The following is a 24,524-nucleotide window of genomic DNA, read 5'->3' on the forward strand; positions in this document are numbered from 1 at the left end:
ATCTGTTCACTGTTGACCTAACCCATGTCGACCTAATGACCCTGTTGACCTAACCCATGTCGACATTCCTGCATGTCGATCTAGACATATGTCAACCTAAATGCATGTCGATCTAATAACTGTTTAACAACTTGCTGGTGACCAACTGATCCACACCAGCATTGAGGAACACATTGGCCCTTATTCAGATCTGATCACAGTACAAATTTGTTCTCAAAATGGGCAAAACCATGTGCACTGCAGGTGGGGCAGATGTAACTTGCAGAGAGAATTAGATTTGTGTGAGCTATTTTGTTTCTGTGCAGGGTAAATACTGGCTGCATTATTTTTACACTGCAATTTAGATTTCAGTTTCAACACACCCCACCCAAATCTAACTCTCTCTGCACATGTTACATCTGCCCCACCTGCAGTGCACATGGTTTTGCCCATTTTGAGAACAAATTTGTACTGCGATCAGATCTGAATAAGGGCCATTATCCAGAGCCCTTTCATATCTAATTAACTCACTCATATTAATTTATCACTAGCAATAGGAGCGATTCCTATAGTGTCTCCCCAGCTTTTTTTTTTTTGGGGGGGGGGGGGGGGGGGAGTTAATTACATTGAGCCTAACATTTTTCAATAGCAGCTCATTACTACTAATTGTTAGTGGTTTGAATTGATAATAGGCAGCAGCATCATTGGACAAGGTAGCTATAAGTACAGCCCAGCAAAAGGCTTCCTTGAGTATAGGTGACAGAAGGTTGTATGATTCCTGGACGCTGGTTGCTCCATCCTAATTTTCCCACTTTAACAGGTTGGATACACAGTATTTGGGAATTGCTGACTGAAGTTATTCTTCTACATTTAACTAACTGGTAGTGACTTGATGATAGGCTTATTAAGCTGATGACGATGCCTGTGTGTCTGAGGACAAGTGGTAAGTGCTAGGAAACCATTTCCATACTGGGAAAACCTATGGGCTAAATGTTTTTACACATTTTATTGTTTGATAGTTCCATTGTCTTGTGTAGTTTGCCTCATAGAGAATAAACTAGTTGTGTGCATGTCTACAATCCATGTGAACTCTATGATTTCATCCGGTAACCCATACTTGCCTACCTCATAGTTGCCGACTTTTGGCTGCATTCTTCGGGAGGGGAACCCGATTTTTGGGACTCTCCCGGCCATTTCGGTAGGGTAGGCAACCCTGGCCTAACTGATCTCTCCATGAGGGAGAAATTGCGCCGTTCCTGGATTTCTGGATCCACAAATCTCTGCATGTGTATGTGCTCTCCATGGGCGATCTGGACACAGGGAAATCACCTACCCTAAACCGCTTAGCACACATCTCTACGTGTGTATGCCCTTTTAGTCTTGCATAAACAGCAGTTCCTGGCTAAATAAGAGGGTATGGATCATTGGATAGACAGCAACTAGGTCAATAAGCATTAGGTTGACATAACTTAAGGTCGACATGGGGTTAGGTCGACCATGGGGAAGGTTGACTGTCAAAAGGTCGACATGGGGTTTTTCAGCTTTTTTTTTTTTTCCATAATGTCGACACAGACACAAAAAATGGCTGCGCTCGCCATGCTTTGGGCATGGTGCCTCGCTACAGTAAGCACACTATTTTATTCTCCCACCACGCCCCAGTGGATGGTAGGGCATGCAATACCACCTGCCGGTACATGTCGGCTCAAAAATAAGTGAAAAACCCCATGTCTACCTTTTTACTGTCGACCTTCCCGACCTAATGCTTGTGTCGACCTTCAGGCTTGTCGACCTAGTGACCATATCCCAAATAAGTACTGTAGGCCGTGAGGCACAAGCATACTGAAGCTAATTTTATAATCCATGCTTCTATGTGGTTCTGACAGAACATGCAGTACTGCAAATAATCAGCAGATGGCGGCATGGCCTCTTCTGATGGCTGAGTGATGACCTTTTTAGATTTGCTTTCTCCAAAGTACAAGACCACTTACATAGCGATACACTGCCCAAAGACGGGAATCGTTTGTTTTTTTTGTAGTCTCCTTTTTAGTTCCATATATAGGAGCCATAATAAGCTACATAGAGCCACATGTTTGCGTTTAGTACATATGTACTCCATACTTATCAAATACTTGTAATATGACAAGCCCAAGAAGTTACATTTACCCTTACCCACATTCCAATAAATGGCAAATAACTAATTCTGTTATAAGGTAATTGTGCGGATCCACAAATATATAATATAACCTGATATTTATTATCATTTTATTTTACTGTGTAACAATAGTCTACTACTAGGACTAAGGACTAAGCTGCCTTTTTTATGGCCTGTGCTAAAAACCTTTTTGTATAATTAGATTAGGTTAATTCCTGTAAGTAGCTTATATCCGCTGGTCAGTGGGTGTCAGACCATTCAAGAAGTTGTTTTATGTCTGGAGCAGTTAAACTGAGGCAGATAACAAAACTTTAAATCCATTTAATCTCCCTGCATCTGTTTAAGGATGTATCTGGCATTAAATTAATCAAAGGATTACAAAATACTCAAATGTGTAATACATTATGTTCTATTTACTTTATATTCTTTTGTATTCTGATTTGTGGGGAGGGGTGGGGTAGTTTCGTCCAACAGTTTAGTCTTTTTTCCTTATTTTGGCAAAAGTTTGGCTTTGCTTGTTGCTAGGTTACGGCTGCCCCCCCTGCTCTCTCGCTCTCTGCTTACTGCACTGGTAACCGCACAGAGAAGGTTGTGACTGTTAATTCTGCAAGGTCCTGGAATTGTTACCCCACCATAGGTTCCTTTTCCTGGAGACAGTGCTTACATGTGATAGGTCATATAGTTGTAGCCTCTGTCCTAGTGCTTATACACTGTGCATACAGTCTGCCCTTGTACAAACAGATATAAATCTATGGGCAAAAATGTATAATTCCTAAAAGGCCCGTACACCCTGGGTGACTTTAAGCTGAAAGCAGCTCAGTTTTGTCTTTTGAGCTGCTTTCAGCTCAAAAGCCGCCCAGTGTGTACGGGGCAGCGATGAGCGGTGATGGGCCCTCCTGCATCATCACTGGCCGTGCTGTGCTAGTAATAAATAATAATAATAATAATTTTATTTATATAGCGCTTTTCCTCCAATAGGACTCAAGGGGTGAAATGTAATAGGGTGAGATATTCAGAAAGTGAGAGATTTGGTAAGAAATCTCCAGGTGTTTTTTAAAGCGGCAATCATTTACTCTGCACAGCCAGTTTGATTTTGAAGTGTAAATGATTACACTTCAAAATCAAACTGGCTGTGCAGAGTAAATGATTGCCGCTTTAAAAAACACCGGGAGATTTCTTACCAAATCTCTCACTTTCTGAATCTCTCATCCTATTACATTTCACCCCTGGCGTTTAACAGTTAGAATGAATGTAATACAGTACAGGAACAATGAAGTACAGAAAAGATTTTCTTAAACAATACTTAAGGGACTGAAGGAAACGCTTGAGTCTGTTTTTGAAGGATTCTAGAGTGGGGGTCTCACAAACTGTGCTGGGAAGTGAGTTCCGTAAAGTCGGAGCTGAATGGCTAAAACCTCGACCCCCAGATGAATTACGGGAGATCCTAGGTACTGCTAAAAGTCCTTCATCTACAGACCGCAGTACTCGGGTGGGACAGTATGGAATCAGAAGCTGCTTCAGGTACCTTGGGCCTTGGTCATGTAGGGCTTTGAAACTCAGTAGATTGATCTTGAAAATGATTCGCCATTTTATTGGCAGCCAGTGAAGGGAGTAGAGAATGGGAGTAATGTGTCTAGAACGGGGCTGGTTGGTTAATTGGGTGGGATTAACCAACCTGGGCATCTCTTCGAAGATCGGAAGTCCAATCAACAGTTCTTTTGATAACAAATTGTGCCAAAATACATTTTTATTGTGTATTTTATTATTACTCATTGAGCATCTTTTATCATTAACCCCTTCCGACACATGACGTATATATACGTCATGTGTCGGTTGCGGGGGAATCAAGCCAGCTCACGGAGTGAGCTGGCTTGAAAGAGAGCAGGTAATGGCTGTATATTACAGCCAGGTACCTGCTCTCACGGCCACGAGCGGCGAGTTCGCCGATCGTGGCCGTTTAACCCTTTAAGCACCGCGGGCAAAGCGCCCGCAGTGCTTAAATAGCTGATCGGAGGGGGGGCGCCCCCCTCCGGCGCCGATCGGGGCCCCCCGCGGCGAGATCGGAGGGTGCCGATCGGTTGCCATGGCAGCCAGGGGTCTAATGTAGACCCCTGTGCTGGCCATGTCAGCATACCTATTACATCCTGCCTGAGGCAGGATGTAATAGGAAGTGCTGAAAATCACTATGTTCAGCCATAGAGCTCTATGGCTGAACCTAGTACAGGCGATCGCGCCCCCTAGTGGTCAAGTACACTAGGGGGCCTTGTAGTAAAAGTAAAAAAAAAAAAAAATTAAGTAAAAAAAAAAGAATAAAAAAAAAAATTATTAAAAGTTCAAATCACCCCCCTTTCCCCATTTCACAAATAAAAATAAATAAAAAATAAAAAAATACACATATTTGGTATCGCCGCGTTCCTAAAAGTCCGATCTATTAAAATATAACATTAGTTATCCCGCACGGTTAAAGGCGTAAACGGAAAATAATTCCCAACGCCAAAACTACGTTTTTTGGTCGCATCGCCTACCCAAAAAAATGTAACTAAAAGAGATCAGAAAGTCGCACATATCCCATAATGGTATTAATTAAAAAGTACACTTCAGCCCGCAAAAAATGAGCCCTCACCCAGGTCCGTAGGTGGAAAAATAAAAAAGTTATAAGCCGCAGAACATGGCGACGCGACGCAAATTAGAAAAACCGTAAAATTTTCTATTTTTTTTTTTAGTGCTAAAACGTAACGAAAACTATATAAGTTTGGTATCACCAGATTGTAACGACCCATAGAATAAAGATAACCCATCATTTTAAACGAACTATGAACTCCAAAAAAACTGTAACCAGCGCAAAATTGTGGAATGGCGTTTTTTTTTTTTTTTACCCCACATTGAATTATTTCCTGATTCCCCAGAATATTATACGGTATAGTAAATGGTACCATTAAAAAGTACAACTTGTCCCGCAAAAAAAAAGCCCTCATGTGTCTATATAGCTGGAAAATTAAAAAAGTTACGCTTATTTGAACGCAAGGAGGAAAAAAAAAAAAATTAACAAAAAAGGCCTCGTCGGGAAGGGGTTAAATAAGATTGTTACTTTTAAATGTGTTAATTCATGTCTGGAAGCGCACCCTGATCTTTTTCCCTTTCTTCATCTCTAAAAAAAACTGGGTCTCGTCTAACAGGAGACCTTTCAGTGGTGCTGCTTTTACTTTACCCGGGCGCAGATTGGAGTTTTATTTATATATATATATATATATATATAATTTTTTTTTAATGAAATTTCTATGTTGTGTCTTTTTTGCGAGCAGGTAGGTACAAGTGCTCTATGGGGCTATTCCTTTTTAGCTGCTCACACTGTTTGAGTGCATTGGCCCATAACAAGCTCCAGGTTGTTAAACGGCTGCTGTTAAAACTGCCCAATTAGCCTGAGGGGAGACTGTAAACTTGGTCTACTGTTTATTGTTCTTTATTACATTCTGTCTGTTATTAGGTGATCAGGTAGGAAGAGATTAGGGTTATTTCGGATAGAATTGCTCCTGATGGCAAATACCATGTAATTACTGTTTAATTTCTTAAGGATATACCTATTGCTTATTTTTGACTTAAATGATTGTTCTGGGTGTCTATGGGGGGGCGGAGGGATTTTCAAAGCTTGAAGAGTATTAGCCAATCAGTTTCCATTCTACTTTACAGACTGTATGAATAATGACAGCTATGAGTGGATTGGCTAGTACTTTATATCCAGGGCTATTTTTCTGTATGAATAATGACAGCTATGAGTGGATTGGCTAGTACTTTATATCCAGGGCTATTTTTCTGCAGGCTCCAGCAGGAACTGAGGCCCTTATTCCAGTTCACTCTTTCTGGCAAAATATTTCTTAGATGGACAAAACCATGTGCACTGCAGGTGAGGCAGATGTAAAACCCCACCCAAATCTAATTATCTCTGCACAAGTAACACCTGCCTCACCTGCAGTGCACATGGTTTTGTCCATCTAAGAAATATTGTCAGAAAGAGTGAACTAGAATAAGGACCACAGTTCCTGCTGGAGCCTGCAGAAAAATAGCCCTGTTTATATCTATTATTTTTGACTCAGAAAGGTTATCTCTATAGAGGAAGGAATGTACCAAGCCCAGAAGAGTGAGAAAGATAAAGTACCAGCCAATCAGCTTCTTTCATTTTTCAAACACAACAGTCTGTAACATGGCATTTAGCAGCTGATTGGCTGGTACTTTCTCTCACTCTGCAAAGCTTAGTACATCTACCCTATAGGCTTTTTAATATGTCTGTAACTCTTTCTATTTTTCCAGCTGTATTTGCTCATGGAGTACAAACTCCCTCTCTCCCATCCTCTGCATTCTCCTCCCCTCACCTCCATGCCCCCAGTAGGTTATAAAGAAGCTACAGCTGTGTCCTTTATTAACATAGCCATTCTCTCCACTACAAGGGGAAGGAGATGAGATATATTACAGCTATTACCTCTGTCAAAAGGTGATCATTTTAAAGCTTTTCTGCTTTTCACCGGGAAGTCTCTGTTCCCCAGAGTTTTACTTTTTTTCTTCTGTCTGGCTGCTAAATATAGCTCCCTGGGCCATAATCGCGGGTGCAGATACAAGAGTTCAAAGTGCGGAACAATTCCCAAAAAGATCACAGCTTTAAAGCTTTGTTGTAGTCATTATATTGCAATATAAACCCTCACTATGCCGAATGCAAAATAGAAAACTGTTATCTCTGCACTAGACGCGTTCATTTATTTTTGGGATCCTAAAACCTCCTACATTTGCCTGGAGAGTCGCTAAACCCCTAAACTGAAATTCACCTCGTAAGCCATGAGCGTAAAATACCGTCCCCTCCTGCATGCTTATAGAGGGTACACACAGTGAGATATGCACTATTTTGCTATTTGATTTTGCGGTACTTATAGAAACATAGAAACATAGAATTTGACGGCAGATAAGAACCAATTGGCCCATCTAGTCTGCCCCTTTTTTTAAACATGTTACCTCAAACCATATTTTTAAACATGTTACCTCAAACCATATTTGATCCTTACTTATGTAGTATCTGGGCGTCCGATTTAGAAATCGGATCGCATCGCATGCGACCAAATCGTATGCGATGCGATGGTCAAGATTTTTCCATAGGATTCAATGTTAAAATGGTCTGAGTCCATTTTAACATAGAATTCAATGGGAAAAAGGGGTCCTTTTCCTTTCCCCACGATCCAAGTGGGCATGGAGTTGGATATAAACCTGTGGCGAGCCACCGAGCCCGAAGCGTGGCGAGCGGACACAGAATACTTTTTAAGAAATATGCGTCCCCTCGCGGGGCTCGCTTCGCTCGCCACGCTTCGGGCTCGGTGGCTTGCTGCGCTCGCCACGCTATATAAAATCAACTCTATGCCCACTTGGATAGTGGGGAATTGAACAGGACCTTCTTAACATTGAATCCTATGCAAAATCGCATCGCATCGAATCGCATCGCATCTGATTGTATGCCTTAAGGTAAGGCATACAATCACAAAATCGGACGCCCAGATACTACATAAGTACCGATTTTGCTTATAGAAGCAAAATCGAATAGAAATTTAATGGTTTTCCTACATTTGATGCAGATAGTCTTGGCAGGCAAGACGATACATTACAGACCTGTACTACATAGTCAAATCGAATGTGAGCACTGTAACCAATCCAGACACAGATCGAATAGAAAGTATAATCTCACTGTGTACATACAATGAGGAGTATATTATACATTTCTATATTTTTCAATTGAGTTTTCATTTTATTGGTGTATAACATTTTGCATGCTTTATTATACTGTTATTTATACTGTGTTTTTAACCCCTTCCCGACATTTGACGTACATTTACATCATGGTCGGGATGTACTTCCCGACACATGACGTAAATGTACGTCATGACTTTAAACTGTCACCGCGTCTATAGACGCGGTGACAGAGGGACGATGTCTGCTGTCCCTGACAGCAGACATCTTCCCTCATTGCCCAGGGGGGGCACCGATGCCCCCCCCCTCAGCGATCGCTGCGATTGGCTGTTCAAACGTGAACAGCCAAAAGCAGCGTTTACTGTGTTAGGTGTATAATTTTGACTCTGCTGCCCCCTAGTGTCCCAAAAAAATGAGTTTGAAATAATGATTAAAACATAAAGTAGACATATGATCTTTGTTAGTTATGAACTATTTTGAGTGGTATGATTATTTGTCTCACAAGCAGAAAATTTAACATTTTGCAAATTGCTAAATGTTCAATTTTTTTATGACATTTTGGTATTTTTCACAAAAAAAAAGACTGTATCGACCAAAATTTACCACTAACTTAAAGTACAATGTGTCACGAGAAAACAATCTAAAAATCACTGGGATAAGTAAAAGCAAAAAAAGTTATCCCCACTTAAGTGATACATGTCAGATTTGAAAAAAAGGCCTCTGTCAGGAAGGCAAAAACAGGCTGCGTCGGTAAGGGGTTAATATATAGGTTGAGTTTTGTAAACATTCTTAAAATCCCAGACATCGCTGGTGAGGTAAATGGCTCAAGAGTCCCTGGCAAGTACCAGAGCCAGATTTGCACACAATATATGAGCCATGGGGTACATCCCAGCATTATACACATGTGCAGCCGCATATACTGCTGGAGATTTGCTGAGTTTTGATAAGAGATGTGCAGAAAAGGTAGCCAGGTGAGGCACTGCCTCACCTGCCATAGACTTTTTACTCAATAGTTTTGACTATAAAAAAAATAGAATTATAAAAATAAGATTTTCTCCTTCATACTTCATGGCAGCCATTACATTGGGTTCATCCCTCTCTCCTCTCCAATTAGACAGGTAGTTTTTTCCCTTAGGATCCAGCCCCTTCCTCTATATAATCTGGCACCTCCCCACAGACCGTAGTCTTTTTCCTGTCTCCTTCTGTCTGTGACAGGTAGTCAGTTAGAGTTAGTTTGTTATTTTTGAATATATACCCGGTAGGCTGGTTATGCGACCGGAGACCTGGGCAGGCTGGCGGTGCCTAAGCCTAAAAGTGTGTCCGTGGGCCGGTGGCAAGGACATTGTAAGAACCCACGGCATCCCTCCCTGCATAGCGCATGTAAGTATCACCTGTTTGCCGGCTCCTGCGTGTTCCAGTGTCCGGGTACAGGCTCCGGCTTCCTTCCTGGGTAGCGCTGAGTCTCCCCGGCAGTCAGGACGGCGTTAGTGACGCGCGCGTCACTTCCGGCGGATGCACGCGGCGTGCGGGTCACGGCCGCGTGCGTTCCAGCTAGGCGGAAGTGCGCGCCGGGTTGGCGCCAGCGGCAGAGAGGGGGACGCTGGCTGCTGCGGCAGCGTGGATTAAAAGGCGCCTGGTCGGTGTTACAGGCGCAAGGCTGTTCGGCTGCAAGAACGTTTTGGTAGCAAGCCAGGATTATTGCCATGGAGGATGCCTCTCAGAAGGGGGTTACACCGCCGCCCAGGTAAGTCCTCTTAATGAGGACACGCTGTTACAGCATGCCATGTTTGCAGTCAGGTAGTTAGTATCTTCTTTCTTGTCTTGTAGTGTGCCTTCAGTGCCCAGAAAGAAAGTGGCTAAGACCAAGAATACTAAAATCTGTCCAGGATGTGATAGAGCCTTTGTTGGAGAGACAGTACTATGTTTAGAGTGTCTGACAAAGAAGGATGTTGGGATGAATATATCAGCCCAGTTAGCTGAAATGAGAGACTGGATGAAGAAAAACTTTATCTCCAAAGAGGAGTATGCAGGGAATAAAAGGTCCAGGTCCCAGACTAGCCTTGATAAAGATGACGGTGATGTGTCAGTGCATGATGATGCGGACAAGGAGGAGTCTGGGGGCTCATCAGCTGAGTCAGGCGAAGTATTGGAGGACGAGCGTCTATTTAATGTGGAGTTGGTAGAAGCAGTGCTTAAAAATCTCTATAGGACACTTAACTATAAGCAGCCTGCAAAGTCTGAGTTTGACGCATTGTTTGAGGATCGTTCTAAAAAAGGGAGATCTTTTCCAGTACATAAGGTTGTGAAGGATATCCTAGCTAAGGAATGGCAGGGTGTCGACAAGAGAGTGGGGTCGACTAAGAGAATTCAAAAAATGTTTCCCATTGAGGATGAAGAGTTCATTAAGTGGTGTAATATACCTAAAGTCGACGCAGCAGTGTCAGAAGTGACGACTCGTACTACCATTCCTCTTGAGGATGGGGCGTCACTGAAAGACGCAATGGATAAAAAAATGGAGAGTGCTCTAAAGAGACTACATATCTCTGCCTCAGTCTCACTGAAATCAGGGGTGGCCATGGCCTCCCTTTCTCGGGCGCTCAGAATTTGGTGTTCGGCATTGCAGGAAGACATACAGGAAAAGGTTTCCCGTGATCAAATCGGCAAAAGTCTTACCCAGGTGCAGCTGGCAGTGGACTATATGTGTGAGGCCTCCCTAGATGGTCTTGATTTTGCAGCAAAATCCCTGACATCGGGGTTGGTGGCCCGTAGGGCCTTATGGCTTAAATCAGGGGTCTTCAACCTTTAAGACAGCGTGGGCCACCTAAAAAAATCCAGTGAAGCCCGAGGGCCACTATACTCTACTGCGGTTTTTCAGACAGCCTCATAGAAATCACAGCTCCCCTATAACGTCAGCACAGTCCTTCATAGATAGTTGTCACAGCCGCCCATACTCAGCACATAACCCCACACACACATACACATATCCAAATAGTTATCAGCAGCCAATTTGGGTTCCAGTGCAAACAGTAAAATTTGTGCCCCCCCCCATATATAATTTGATATTGAATAAATTGCACGCGCCTTAGGCACGCTCCCAAAAAGGGGTGTGGCCTAATTATAACGAGTGTGAACTAGCAGGAAAACAATTACCTGACACCTCTTTTGCAACCTGCATGACCAGACATTGGTTACCGCAGGAATGGTCGTTGTCCTCACACGCTTAAGTTGACTGAAGGCAGCACAGTGACATATAAACATGAAGGCCCACACAGTGACCTAGTACGCCTCACAGATCGAACCCAAACAATGAAAGGCTACTTAAATCAATATACACTGTTACACTGTTTATCCATAATACACATTACACATTATGCCGCACACCGTGATGCCCATTACACATTAATCCACACAGAAATTATGCCCATTGCACATTATGCCCCACACTGATGCCCATTATGCCACATACCATAATGCCAGCAGTACTCCTGCTTATACATATGATGTCCCAGCAGTGCCCCTCACCTAATGCCCCAGCAGTGCCCCTCACACACAATGCCCCAGAAGTGCCCCTCACACACAATGCCCCAGCAGTGCCCCTCACACACAATGCCCCAGCAGTGCCCCTCACACACAATGCCCCAGCAGTGCCCCTCACACACAATGCCCCAGCAGTGCCCCTCACACACAATGCCCCAGCAGTGCCCCTCACACACACAATGCCCCAGCAGTGCCCCTCACACACACAATGCCCCAGCAGTGCCCCTCACACACAATGCCCCCAGTAATGCCCCACACACAATGCCCCCAGTAATGCCTGCAGCATTGCCAGGTCCCCTGCTCCCGCCAGCTGTACCTCCTCATCCTGCAGCTTTGCCGGGTCACCTGCTTCCACCATCCATGCCTCCTCCTGCAGTTTCGCCGGGCCCCCTCCAGCAGCTGTGCCTCCTCCTCCTGCAGTTCCAGCACCGGGTCCCCTGCTCTCGCCAGCTGCGTCTCCTCCTCCCGCAGCTTCGCCGGGTCCCAACTCCCCAGCTCGTGACCAGACGTGCCTCCTCCTCCCTCAGCCACGCTGGATCCACTCTTCTGCCCTGCCTGCAGCCAATGGAAATCGGGTAGGCGGCACGCGGGGGGACTCCATTACGCTGCCTCCCTCGGCAGCGTTTTCTTTTACTTAAAAAAAAAAAAATCCTGTGCATGGCGGGCTGGCGGGCAGGGGGCCACTGAGATCAGCTCCGCGGGCTACTTGTGGCCCGCGGGCCATGGGTTGAAGACCCCTGGCTTAAATCATGGGCGGCAGATTCCCATTCGAAGAACAAGCTAGCAACATTGCCTTATGAGGGTGCTTTCCTTTTCGGCAGTTGTTTGGATCAGATGATTCAAAGAATGTCAGGCGGTAAATCAGTCCGATTACCACAGGACAGAAGAGGGAGATTTTTCTCATATTCTTCCAGACAAGCGTATAGACAGGCCAAGTCCTACAGGCCAGGCAGGTCTGTCCGGGACAGATACGCGCAAGGGACGTCCAGAGCCTTTTTTCGGCAATACGTCAAGAAAAGAGGCGAAAGTTCGGGAACCACACAGAAACAGTGACGGTGGTCCCATGGTGGAGCAGGCCCAGGTAGCGGGAAGGCTGTTGGGCTTTGCTCGCGTCTGGGAACAAACCGTCCGAGACAGATGGGTTCTGGAGGTAGTCAGGATTGGCTATCACCTAGAGTTCATGTCAAAGCCAAGAATGGCGAAATTTTGTGTTTCAGAGATCCCAGTTTCGAAGATAGAAAGGGAAGCTCTAAATTTAAGTTTAAAGGGACTCATCGCATCAGGAGCAGTGGTGAGAGTCCCGGAGGAAGAGGAAGGAGCCGGTTTTTATTCTCGTCTCTTCATAGTCAGCAAGAGTTCTGGAGGTTACAGAACTATATTAGATTTAAGAAAATTAAACTTGCGCATAAAGAAAAGAAAGTTCCACATGGAGACTACAAAGTCGATCTTAATGGGGTTGAAAAGAAACGATTTTATGGTCTCCATCGACCTAAAAGACGCCTACTTCCATATTCCCATCTCCCCAGACGACAGGAAATATCTGAGATTCTGCATAGGTCACGATCACTTCCAGTTCACCTGTCTGCCCTTCGGCCTCACCTCGTCACCAAGGGTCTTCACCAAAGTTCTGGTGGTCTTGATAGAAGAACTGAGGAAAAGGAAAGTCATGATATGGGCATATCTAGACGATCTGTTGATCGTGGCACCTTCAGAGGAAGAGGTGGTCACAGCAAGAGACTACACCATTCAGTTTCTTCAAGAATACGGGTGGCTGTTAAACTGGGAGGAGAGTTGTCTAGAGCCAACACAGAGTCTCCAGTTTCTGGGAGTATTGGTGGATACCGTGAGGTTTCAAGTGTCCTTGTCCACAAAGAGGTGCGAGAAAATCTGGAGGATGAGACCTCTCCAGTGGTCCCTTCTAGGTTACTCGAGAAGACTGGTGCCACTAGAAAGAAGGATAAAGATCTCAGAGGCAGCCAAAGAATCCCTAAGATGGTGGGAGGCCGATCAGCTAGTACCAAGAAAATCTTCACTGGCAAGTCCCCGTTACAAGGTGATCACCACAGACGCCAGCGCTACGGGTTGGGGGGCGCATGGTCTGGGCAAGACATGTCAAGGTCAGTGGTCCCGGCACAAGTCAGAGTTCTCCTCCAATCACAGAGAGCTAAGGGCCGTGTGGAAGGCAATAGAATTCTTCAGCGAAGACGTCCGAGGGGCGCACTTGCGCATTTTTTCGGACAACGCCACTACCGTCTCCTATGTCAACAGACAAGGAGGTACACGGAGTCACGGGCTCTTAGAAGAGGTGCGAAACATCATGTGCTGGTCCGAGGAAAACCTGTTGTCCATATCAGCGCTCCATGTGCTGGGGGAAGACAATCAGCTCGCAGACTATCTGAGCCGCACAAGCGTGGTGCCTGGCGAGTGGGAGCTGAAGGACTCAGTGTTTCAGGAAATAGTAGAGCAATTCGGTCAACCAGAGGTGGACCTCATGGCTTCAGCAGTCAACAAGAAGTTGCCACAGTTCTACTCACGGTACCCGGCTTGGGGGTCGAGCGGAGTGGACGCCCTATCGCAGAGTTGGGAGTTTCACCTGGGGTATGTGTTCCCTCCAATTTCCCTCATTCACAGGACATTGTGGAAAGTCAGAACGGAGGGGGTCAAGTCATAGCTATCCTTCCCTACTGGCCCAGGAGGGCTTGGTTCCCCATGTTAGAGAGCATGGCGATTGCGGGTCCAGTGTTTCTTCCAGTGACTCAGGATCTGCTCAAGCAGGGCCCAGTTTATTGCCTAGAGCCTCACAGATTGAATTTAGCGGCCTGGAAATTGAAAGGCGGCAACTAAAAGACAAGAATTTATCCCCAGAAGTCATTGAAGTACTTCTCCAAGCGAGAAAGAAGGTATCGTCAGAGATCTATTACAGAATATGGCGGGTGTTCGCAAATTGGTCCAAGGGCAAGTTCACCTTTCCTAAAGCAAACATTCCTCAAGTGTTACAGTTTCTTTGTGATGGGCTTAACAAAGGGCTGTCGGCTTCAACACTCAAGGTCCAGATTTCGGCGCTGAGTGCGCTGCTAGACAAGAAACTAGCAGAACATAGCTTAGTTAAAAGGTTTTGTCAGGCTCTCAAGAAGATCCGGCCTAGAGTTAGGTCAATAATCCCCCAGTGGGATCTTAATTTGGTTTTGAATGGACTAATGGAGGCTCCGTTTGAGCCATTGGACAGAGCGAAGTTAAAGTTTCTAACATGGAAGATGTTATTTTTAGTTGCAATAACTTCAGCAAAAAGAGTGGGAGAGATTCATGCTCTGTGTATCAAAGAACAGTATTTGAAGATTTTCCCGGATCGGGTAGTGCTGAGGACTAGGCCGGCCTTTCTACCTAAGGTGGTTTCCTCAGTTAATTTAAGTCAAGAAATAGTTTTGCCTTGTTTTTTCCAAAATCCTCTGACGAAGAAAGAGGAAAAATTGCATACCCTAGATGTCTTGAGAGCTATCAAGATTTATCTACACAGGACGGCGGGGTTCAGGAAGTCAGAAGCATTATTCGTGATTCCCCAGGGGGCAAAGAAAGGATTGGCTCCATCAAAGCAATCAATGTCAAGGTGGCTAAAGGAAGTAATTGCATTTACTTACAAGAAGGTGGGTCGTGAAGTTCCTGAGGGCATTAAGGCTCACTCGACAAGGGCAATGGCGGTTTCTTGGGCGAGAGAGGCCAAAGTTTCGGCTAAAGAAATTTGTCAAGCAGCCACCTGGTCTTCCTTGCATACCTTCTCTAAGCATTATGCATTGGATGTCGCGGGCTCAAGCTTTGGAAGTGAAGTTCTTAGACAAGTCTTGGCTTGAGGTATAGTATAACCCACCCTACTGCTTTGGTACATCCCAATGTAATGGCTGCCATGAAGTATGAAGGAGAAAGCAAGGATTATACTCACGATAATACCTTTTCTTCGGAATACTTCATGGCAGCCCAAAAGTTTGTTGGCCCTCCCTGTTTGTGTTTTTTCCCTAGGATCAGGACGGAGACAGTCAAAGACTACGGTCTGTGGGGAGGTGCCAGATTATATAGAGGAAGGGGCTGGATCCTAAGGGAAAAAACTACCTGTCTAATTGGAGAGGAGAGAGGGATGAACCCAATGTAATGGCTGCCATGAAGTATTCCGAAGAAAAGGTATTATCGTGAGTATAATCCTTGCTTTTTTATATATATATTTGTCATTTTGACATATTTTATAAATTAAAAACTCTGGTATATACGCTAGTATGACAGGAAAGGCTGTGCCTCACCTGCCTCACCCCACCACACACCACTGATCGCTGGGTACTCCAGCTAGTTCTATATAATATCTATTTTTTACATGATTTACGGGTCTTAAATCCCAGCACTCCGACCCTGCTCTTGACCAGGTCGGAGTGCAGAGATTTAAGACCTGTGTTGACCCCTTCACACCACAGAAAAACCTGTGTTTTTCAGCAAATTACTGGGTTGAACAGCTTTAACCCAGTAATTTGCGGGTGGTGTGAATTGGGGCCAGGCTGCAAAATGAACGCTGGATAATTGCAGGGTGGCCGGTGTGAAAGGGATTTAATACTCCTTTAACATTGCAAATGCCAGGTCGCATGGATACGGGTCCATTCTGGGAGCAAGGTGAGCACCCCACAGTGACCCCGAATAGAAGCTGGGTCACTAATGTCAAAAAGGGAGGGGGGGGCGTCAGGGGCTACATTGCCTCCTCCCTATAGTAAGAATGGGACCCGGTGATGTTCTGCAACGGTCTCTTATGGGGAAAAAATAGGATAGTCCCTGCACATGCTCATTCCCCTAAGTGGCCATTGTGGGATAGGGAATGAAGCCTTCATGGAAAACTGGAAGATTGGAGTTTTTGTGTACAAGACAGGGCTCGGAGGGGCATTCCAAATCACTTCTGCCCAATAGATCTTGTCATGCGACAGTGGTTGCCATGGAATATCTGTACTGTTCAATTATAGAGGAAAAGGTCACAAGGTCTACAAGCATTAGGTCAGCATGCAAGAAGGTTGTCATGGAATGTCGACAGTCAAAATGTCGACATGGGGTTTTCACTTTTTTTGCTGACATGTGCCGACAGGCGGTATACACGCCCTACCATCCACTAAGACATGGTGGCAGAATAAGTGTGCCAAGCATAGCGAGGCATCGTGCCATGCAAGGGGATGCAGTGCTACATTTCAGTGCCCATGTCGACTGTCGACATTCGGGTCAAAAAAGTGAAAAACCCCTTGTCAACCTTTTGAATGTCGACCTTCCCCATATCGAACTAATGCTTGTGTAGACCTAATAACCCCGGGGACCTAACCCATGTTGACCTTCAGTCATGTCGACCTTCCTGCATGTCGACCTGTCATGTTGGCATTCCTGCATGTCGACCTAGTGGTGTCAACCGAATGCTTGTCAACCTAGTTTGTGTCTATCCAATGATCCATACCCCCATTACAGGTAGCAGCCTGACTAAACAAGACCAGTCAAATATAAAAAATATGATTTTACATTGATTAATGTCAAGATATATTTTTTTTTAATGCAGTATCTTTAAGTTTATTTATTTTTTTTATCTACATTTTTTAAGGGATGTGCCCCAATGTGTGGACCCTTAAAAGTTTGGACTTGGTAAAGTAGGTGAGGCTTAGTGGTCCGAAAATAATCGTTATTATTCTAAAGTATATACAGTTGACAACAGAACCATATATGATGACCCTCCGTTTCTGAAGGTTGACAGTGTGTTGAAACATCTTACAACTCAAAACAAATGGCGTGCAGTTCCCTGGGTAGATCGCCACTCAAGACTCGTGCGCAAAAACTTGGTGCATCAAAATCTGCCTTCAACACCAGTCAGCCGACCGAAGACCTTTTAGCAAACAAAATGAATAGACTTTCAGTAGCAGAAGATCAGAATCGCACAAGGTGGGATAGAAAGACTTAAGGTTCTTTGTAGACTTACAAACCTGTCAGAGGTAGTGTTCCAGCACTTTGTTTTATTGCTTTGTTATTTTTCTAGAAGAAGTCAACTAGCCAAGCCGGGACTGGTCAAGAGATTTCCTGAAAGCAGAAGTCAACGTCTCCCTCTTAAATGTAGCAGTCTAGAAGATATTGCCAACCTCATTTTGAAGAATCATTGCAAGCAGATAATAGTTATGGTGGGAGCTGGAATCAGTACGCCAAGTGGAATTCCTGATTTTAGGTGGGCATTTTTGTTGTTTTCAATACAACATTTACAGATGGAGCGTCTCTCAGCCAGCCTTCCTATGGCAATTGTACCGCCAGTCCGCCATGGCGAACCACGGCGCAAGGCAGCGCAATACATTTCACAGCTTGGCGATGCCGTTACCGGATGAGTGCAATACCAGTGATCATCCACCAGATGCCGCTTTTGAAAATCTTCACTGCGCATGTGTAAAATGTGTACTTCACAGCTTTAGCAGAAGAAACCGTATTGCCAAACCTTCGCCATAGCGGGCTCACGGAAACAATGAGAGGCTCCAGCTGTGATTAAATCAGAGGTTCCCTAACACCGTTCTCAAGGCACCACACCACATCCATGACTCTGCACAGACTGAGGTACTTATTAATTTACCTGTGGCCAAGCATGGATATACTTAAAACCTGGATCATTAGGGTGCCTTGAGAACCGCGCTTGGGAATTTTTGGATTAAATTGATGGATTTTCGGAATATGAATGGTGACGGTTCCTGTTATAGGAGTATTCCACGGTGCTGTTACATCAGAACTTTATCCAGAATCATAGTCCAAGTGGAGAACATAATTGGACATGGGTTGTTAGGTCGACAGCTATTGGTGGACATGGTCAAAATGACAAATGAAAAAGGAACACATAAGAAAAGGTTGACATGAGTTTTCTGGGTGTCTCTCAACACAGGTAGACATGGACACCGTATAAATGTACCGTGGCCCCTCACTGCGCTCACCATGCTTCGGGAACAGTTCTGCACACTATTATATGCTCCGATTATATTATCTATGCCCATTGTGATGGCAAAGTATGAACAAGTTGTTGTGTTTTTTTTTCAAATCATGAAAAACACTTGTCAACCTATTCAATGACAACCAATAGTGTTCAACCTTTTGACACTTGACCTGATGACCACATACCCATATAATCATGGGTCTACTCCAGTGGTTCCCAAACTTTTCGAATCACAGCACCCTACAGCAGGGGCGGGCTGGGCCGGGGGGCAGAGTGCCATATGCCCCCCGGGCCGCTTACCCACCCATTGGCTGCGGGCCGTGCTGCGGCTGGATCAGCTTCTCCAGCCCTCCTGCACTGGCCGCGGCTTACAGAACACGGCCGCGGCTACAGGAAAATGGCCGCCGGCCCCCTGCACTGAGGACATGTTCTCAGTGCAGGAGGCCGGCGGCCATTTTCCTGTAGCCGCGGCCGTGTTCTGGAAGCCGCGGCCAGCGCAGGAGGGCTGGAGAAGCTGATCCAGCTGCAGCACGGCCCGCAGCTAGCGAGTGGGTAAGCGCTCTCCCCCCCCCCCTCCCTCACCCCAGCATATGTGTTTCTGTCACTGTGGGGGCATATCTGGCACTGTGTGGGGGCATATCTGGCACTGTGTGGGGGCATATCTGGCACTGTGTGGGGGCATATCTGGCACTGTGTGGGGGCATATGTGTATCTGGCACTGTGGGGGGCATATCTGGCACTGTGGGGGCATATATGTATTTGGCACTGTGGGGGCATATGTGTATCTGGCACAGTGGGGCATATGTGTATTTGGCACTGTGGGGGCATATGTGTATCTGGCACTGTGGGGGCATATGTTTATTTGGCACTGTGGGGGCATATGTGTATCTGGCACTGTGGGGCATATGTGTATTTGGCACTGTGGGGGCATATCTGGCACTGTGGGGGCATATGTGTATCTGGCACTGTGGGGGCATATGTGTATCTGGCACTGTGGGGACATATGTGTATCTGGCACTGTGGGGGCATATGTGTCTGGCACTGTGGGGGCATATGTGTATTTGGCACTGTGGGGGCATATGTGTCTCTGGCACTGTGGGGGCATATGTGTCTCTGGCACTGTGGGGGCATATCTGGCACTGTAGGGGCATATGTGTCTTTGGCACTGTGGGGGAATATGTGTCTCTGGCACTGTGGGGGCATATGTGTCTCTGGCACTGTGGGGGCATATGTGTCTCTGGCACTGTGGGGGCATATCTGGCACTGTGGGGGCATATGTGTCTTTGGCACTGTGGGGGAATATGTGTCTCTGGCACTGTGGGGGCATATGTGTCTCTGGCACTCTGGGGGCATATCTGGCACTGTGGAGGAATATGCGTATTTGGCACTGTGGCAGAATATCTGGCACTGTGGCGGCATTTGTGTCTGGCACTGTGGGGGCATATGTGTATTTGGTACTGTGGCGGAATATCTTGCACTGTGGGGGCATATCTGGCACTGTGGACATCACATTGTGTGGTGTAATGGGCATCATGGTATGGGGCGTAATGGACATTACGGTGTGGGGAGCATTGGGTAATTGCCATCACAGTATGGGGTGTAATGGGCATCAAGGTGTGCAGCATAATGTGTAATTAGCATCACAGTGTGCGGTGTATTGAGTAATTAGCATCGCAGTGTTGGGCTTAATCTGTAACTGGCATCATGGTGTTCAGCATAATGTGTAATTGGCATTACGGCATGTGGCTTTATGTGTAATGGGTATTACAAGGTTCGCTAAAATGTGCAATCTGCAGGTACACAATACAATCATGGTACAGGCAACGCCCCTTATGATAGGCCACGCCCCTAATTTTTCGGCGCGCCTACGGCGCGCAAAAGCATTCCTTCCGACGGTGACTTGGCTGATTATGGGCCAGTGCTCTGGACTTGCCCCCTAGGCTAAAAGTTGCCAGCCAGCCCCTGCCCTACAGTAACAGAAAATATTTTTCACGGCACCCCTAGGCCAAAAGTTCGTTCCTGAAAATTTCAGGAAAAAAAGATATTCAATTAAATACGTTGTGATTTAAATTTTATCCTTGGGTCCAAGTATGTGGTGAGGAACGTGATTCACTTCTGTTTACCCATATATTTTATAATTGGAAGCCACAAGCACTGATTTTTGCCCATTATATTGACCTTAAATAATTTGAATTGGTTCTGGACCACCAACCTGAGGAACCCCTGCAAGTGCTCTGAGGCACCCCAGGGAGCCTATTCAAACCATTTGAGAACCACTGGTCTAACCTTTAGAAGACCGTTGGCAAACATTTGTAAGGGAACCCAATGATAAAAATCTCGCCTAAACCCATAGGGCTTTGACAGGTAACAATTACCCCCCCCCCCCCCCCCTTCCCTGAGCTGTGGACCCCATAGCAACCACATCTATTGTCCATATGATGGTTGCCTCCTTACAATATCTCCCTATTATAGCTCTACAAACATGGTCCTAATCTAGCCAGAATATAATCTGCTGGCATGCCTTTCAGCCATAGAAGTACAGGAGTGCAACTGGCAGTAAAAACTAATCTCGTCTCTGACAAATCCAAGAACCCAGTATTACTGTATTACCATTTTATTTATAAGGTGCCGCAAGTGGTTTGCAGCACTGCATATGGTATACATTAGAACAGGCCTGGGCAACACCGGCCCTCCAGATGTTAATGAACTACACATCCCAGGATGCTTTGCATTAGTTTTGCTATGTGGCCATGCTGAAACTGATGCTGGGATGTGTAGTTCATCAACATCTGGAGGGCCGGTGTTGCCCAGCCCTGCATTAGAAGAATACAGGGTGAAAGACTGTCGACCTAGACACTGTTGAACTAATGACCTGTCGAATGGTGTCTAGGTCGACAGTCAAAAGGTCGACATGGAGTTTTTCACTGTTTTTTGTGCCAACAGGTGGTATTTCATGCCCTACCATCCACTAGGGCAGGGGTGGGGAACCTCCGGCCCGCGGGCCGGATACGGCCCCCGCACCCAGTATGTCCGGGCCCGCCTGCTTATATTACAGCCGCCCGCCCGCCTATATTACAGTCAGAAGTATCATCCGCCCGGCCGCCTATATTTCATACCAGCCGCCGAGGATGGCTGCTGCTGCTGCCGCCGGGGAGATGTGCATAAGACGCGCCCGCCAATTACTGCCGGCGCATCCCCTCCACAGCCACTGTGATTGGCGGGCGCGTCTTCTACACATCTCCCCGGCGGCAGCAGCAGCAGCCATCCCCGGCGCCTGGTATGTAATATAGGAGGGCGGGTGGATGATAATACATCAGTAATATAGGGGCGGGCGGGCGGCTGATACAGTACATCAGTTATATAGGCGGGCGGGCAGGCAGCTGATGAATCGGTAATATAGCCGGGCGGGTGGCGGGGAAGATGTGCGCCCGCCAATGCTGCTTCTCTCACCCTCCCTTCCCCAGTGACTGACACATCCAGGGGTTGTCATTACCCCTGGATTCACCCCCAAACAGGTTAATGTGATTATATCTGATTCTCATAATCAGACATAATCACATTAACCTGTTTGGGGGTGACACCCCCCCCCCCCTTCCTCCACACTTTTTATGGTGTCTCTGCCCACATGTATATGTCGCTGCCCGTGTGTATAATGCCCACATGTATATGCCGCTGCCTGTATGTATAATGCCCACATGTATATGCCAATGCCCGTGTGTATAATGCCCACATGTATATGCCGTTGCCCTGTGTATAATGCCCACACGTATATGCCGCTGCCCTGTGTATAATGCCCACATGTATATGCCGCTGCCCTTGTGTATTATGCCTACATGTATATGCCTGTGCCCTGTGTATAATGCCCACATGTATATGCCGCTGCCTCTGTGTATTATGCCCACATGTATATGCCGCTGCCAGTGTGTATAATGCCCACATGTGTATGCCGCTGCCCTTGTGTGTATAATGCCCACATGTATATGCCGCTGCCCTTGTGTATAATGCCCACATGTATATGCCGCTGCCAGTGTGTATAATGTCCACATGTTTATGCCGCTGCCCTGTGTATAATGCCCACATGTATATGCCGCTGCCCTGTGTATAATGCCCACATGTTTATGCCGCTGCCCTGTGTATAATGCCCACATGTATATGCCGCTGCCCTGTGTATAATGCCCACATGTTTATGCCGCTGCCCTGTGTATAATGCCCACATGTATATGCCGCTGCCCTGTGTATAATGCCCACGCGTATATAAGGATAATTGATAATTTTTATATGGCCCCCGAAGGGTTTTCAAATTTTCCAAATGGCCCTCGGTAGAAAAAAGGTTCCCCACCCCTGACCTAGGGCATGAAAAAAATGAGATAATAAAATAGTGTGCTGAGCGTAGTGAGGCACTGTGCCCAACGAGCGATACGGTGCACTTCAAATGGTGTCCATGTCGACTGTGTTGACATTCAGGAAAAAAACAGTGAAAAACTCCGTCGACCTTTTGACTGTCGACCTAGACATTGTCGAACTAGTGACCTGTCAAACTAACGACCTGTCGAACTAATGACCTTTCGACCCCTAGACCCATGTCAACCTTTTCACATGTCAACCTAATGGTGTCGACCTAATGACTGTCGACCATCATGCTGTAGACCAAATGATCGCAACCCAAAAGATCGGTATAGGAAGACTTGAATCAAGAATTGGAAATTAGTAAAGAAAGATCACAAGACAATCCTAAATATTGCACAGTTACTGACTTAATTAATTTGGTATTTAATACATTTTAAAATGTTCTTTCCCCATTCTTCTCCTACAGAACACCTGGCTCTGGGCTGTATGATAACATAAAGAGTTATAATGTTCCGTACCCAGAAGCCATTTTTGACATTGATTACTTCACAGATAACCCTGAGCCCTTCTTTGCCCTTGCGAAAGAGCTGTATCCTGGTAGATACAAACCCAACGTGGTGCACTATTTTGTGAGATTACTGCATGACAAAGGCTTGCTTCTGAGATGTTATACGCAGAACATTGACGGCCTAGAACGAAGTAAGATATCCCAATGTCTGTGTGTATTATAATGTCAATTATCCATACTTGTGCAACACTTGTAGGACCTTAAACTATGTTATCTAACCAAAAACCGCTTTAGGACTGTATAATGATATAAATTTGATTTTGAGAAGGATTCTATGGTGTAGTATGTGGGCCAACTGAGGGGCCGTCCCTGATGGCGGGGTTTTGCATTGCGCACAGTCGCTCTTGTGCGTGTGCAAACCCCTGTGCGGACGCCTTTGGTGAGATTTTCACTTAATGGCCAGTATGCAAAATGATTGACAGCCAGGTGAAGGTCGCTGGGGTCCGCCGAGCGTTTCATGGGCAGGCCCATAAAAACACTGGGCATACCCCTGCTTAGGGCAGGCAGCTGACGCCACATGACGTCGGTGCTCACCCCCAAATCATCCTTCAGCATGCGGTTTTAAAATCCAGGTTTACTTTGACCTGCGAAGAGAGAAAAAAATCATTTGCCTGGTGAGCGGCCATCTTGTCTGCACAGTTTCAGTACATGTACAATTCATATTATAGGATTGATTGTGGTAAATAAAACAACCATTATTGGCTCTCTAATATATTCACAATCTGATAGCTGAAATCTCCAACTGACAAGTATGAAGGTCATTTTCCCAAAAGAAAGCAGTAACATGGAAAGGAATCGGTACATCTGTCAGAATGAACTTAGGTCTACAGTCATTAGGTCGACCCCACTAGATCGACTAGCAGGAAGGTCGACCTGACTTAAGGTCGACATGGGCCAAGGTCGACATGACTTAAGGTCGAATTTGCATAAAGGTCGACATGAGGAAGGTCGACTGGTCATAAGGTCGACATGGGTTTTTCACTGTTTTTTGATCCGAATGTCGACACAGTCGACATGGACACAGTTGGCAATGAGAATCGGACCCTTGCTTCGCTCGCAATGCTTCGGGCACGGTGCCTCGCTGCGCTCGGCACACTATTTTATTCTCCCACCACGCCCTAGTGGATGGTAGGGCATGAAATACCGCCTGTCGGCTCAAAAAAACAGTGAAAAACCCATGTCGACCTTATGACCAGTCGACCTTCCTCATGTCGACCTTTATGCAAATTCGACCTTAAGTCATGTCGACCTTCCTGCCA

General features: G+C 45.9%; 1 protein-coding gene across 2 annotated transcripts in view; it reads left to right on the forward strand.

The window, feature by feature from the left end:
• The first annotated feature begins 778 nt into the window (after window positions 1–778).
• LOC146072303 (NAD-dependent protein deacetylase sirtuin-3-like) overlaps window positions 779–24,524 on the forward strand; it is a 29,362-nt gene continuing 5,616 nt past the window's right edge. The window contains exons 1-4 of one of the 2 annotated variants that reach the window (XM_083179605.1): window positions 779–860; window positions 17,137–17,329; window positions 17,424–17,606; window positions 23,164–23,396. In XM_083179605.1, coding sequence (XP_083035731.1) covers window positions 17,175–17,329; window positions 17,424–17,606; window positions 23,164–23,396 — 571 coding nt within the window. In that variant the 5' untranslated portion in view covers window positions 779–860; window positions 17,137–17,174. The remainder of the gene's footprint in view (window positions 861–17,136; window positions 17,330–17,423; window positions 17,607–23,163; window positions 23,397–24,524) is intronic. The other variant, XM_083179606.1, reaches the window with a different exon arrangement.

The sequence above is a fragment of the Crinia signifera genome, chromosome 4, assembly GCF_055691185.1.
Source record: "Crinia signifera chromosome 4, ASM5569118v1, whole genome shotgun sequence".
Lineage (NCBI taxonomy): Eukaryota > Metazoa > Chordata > Amphibia > Anura > Myobatrachidae > Crinia > Crinia signifera.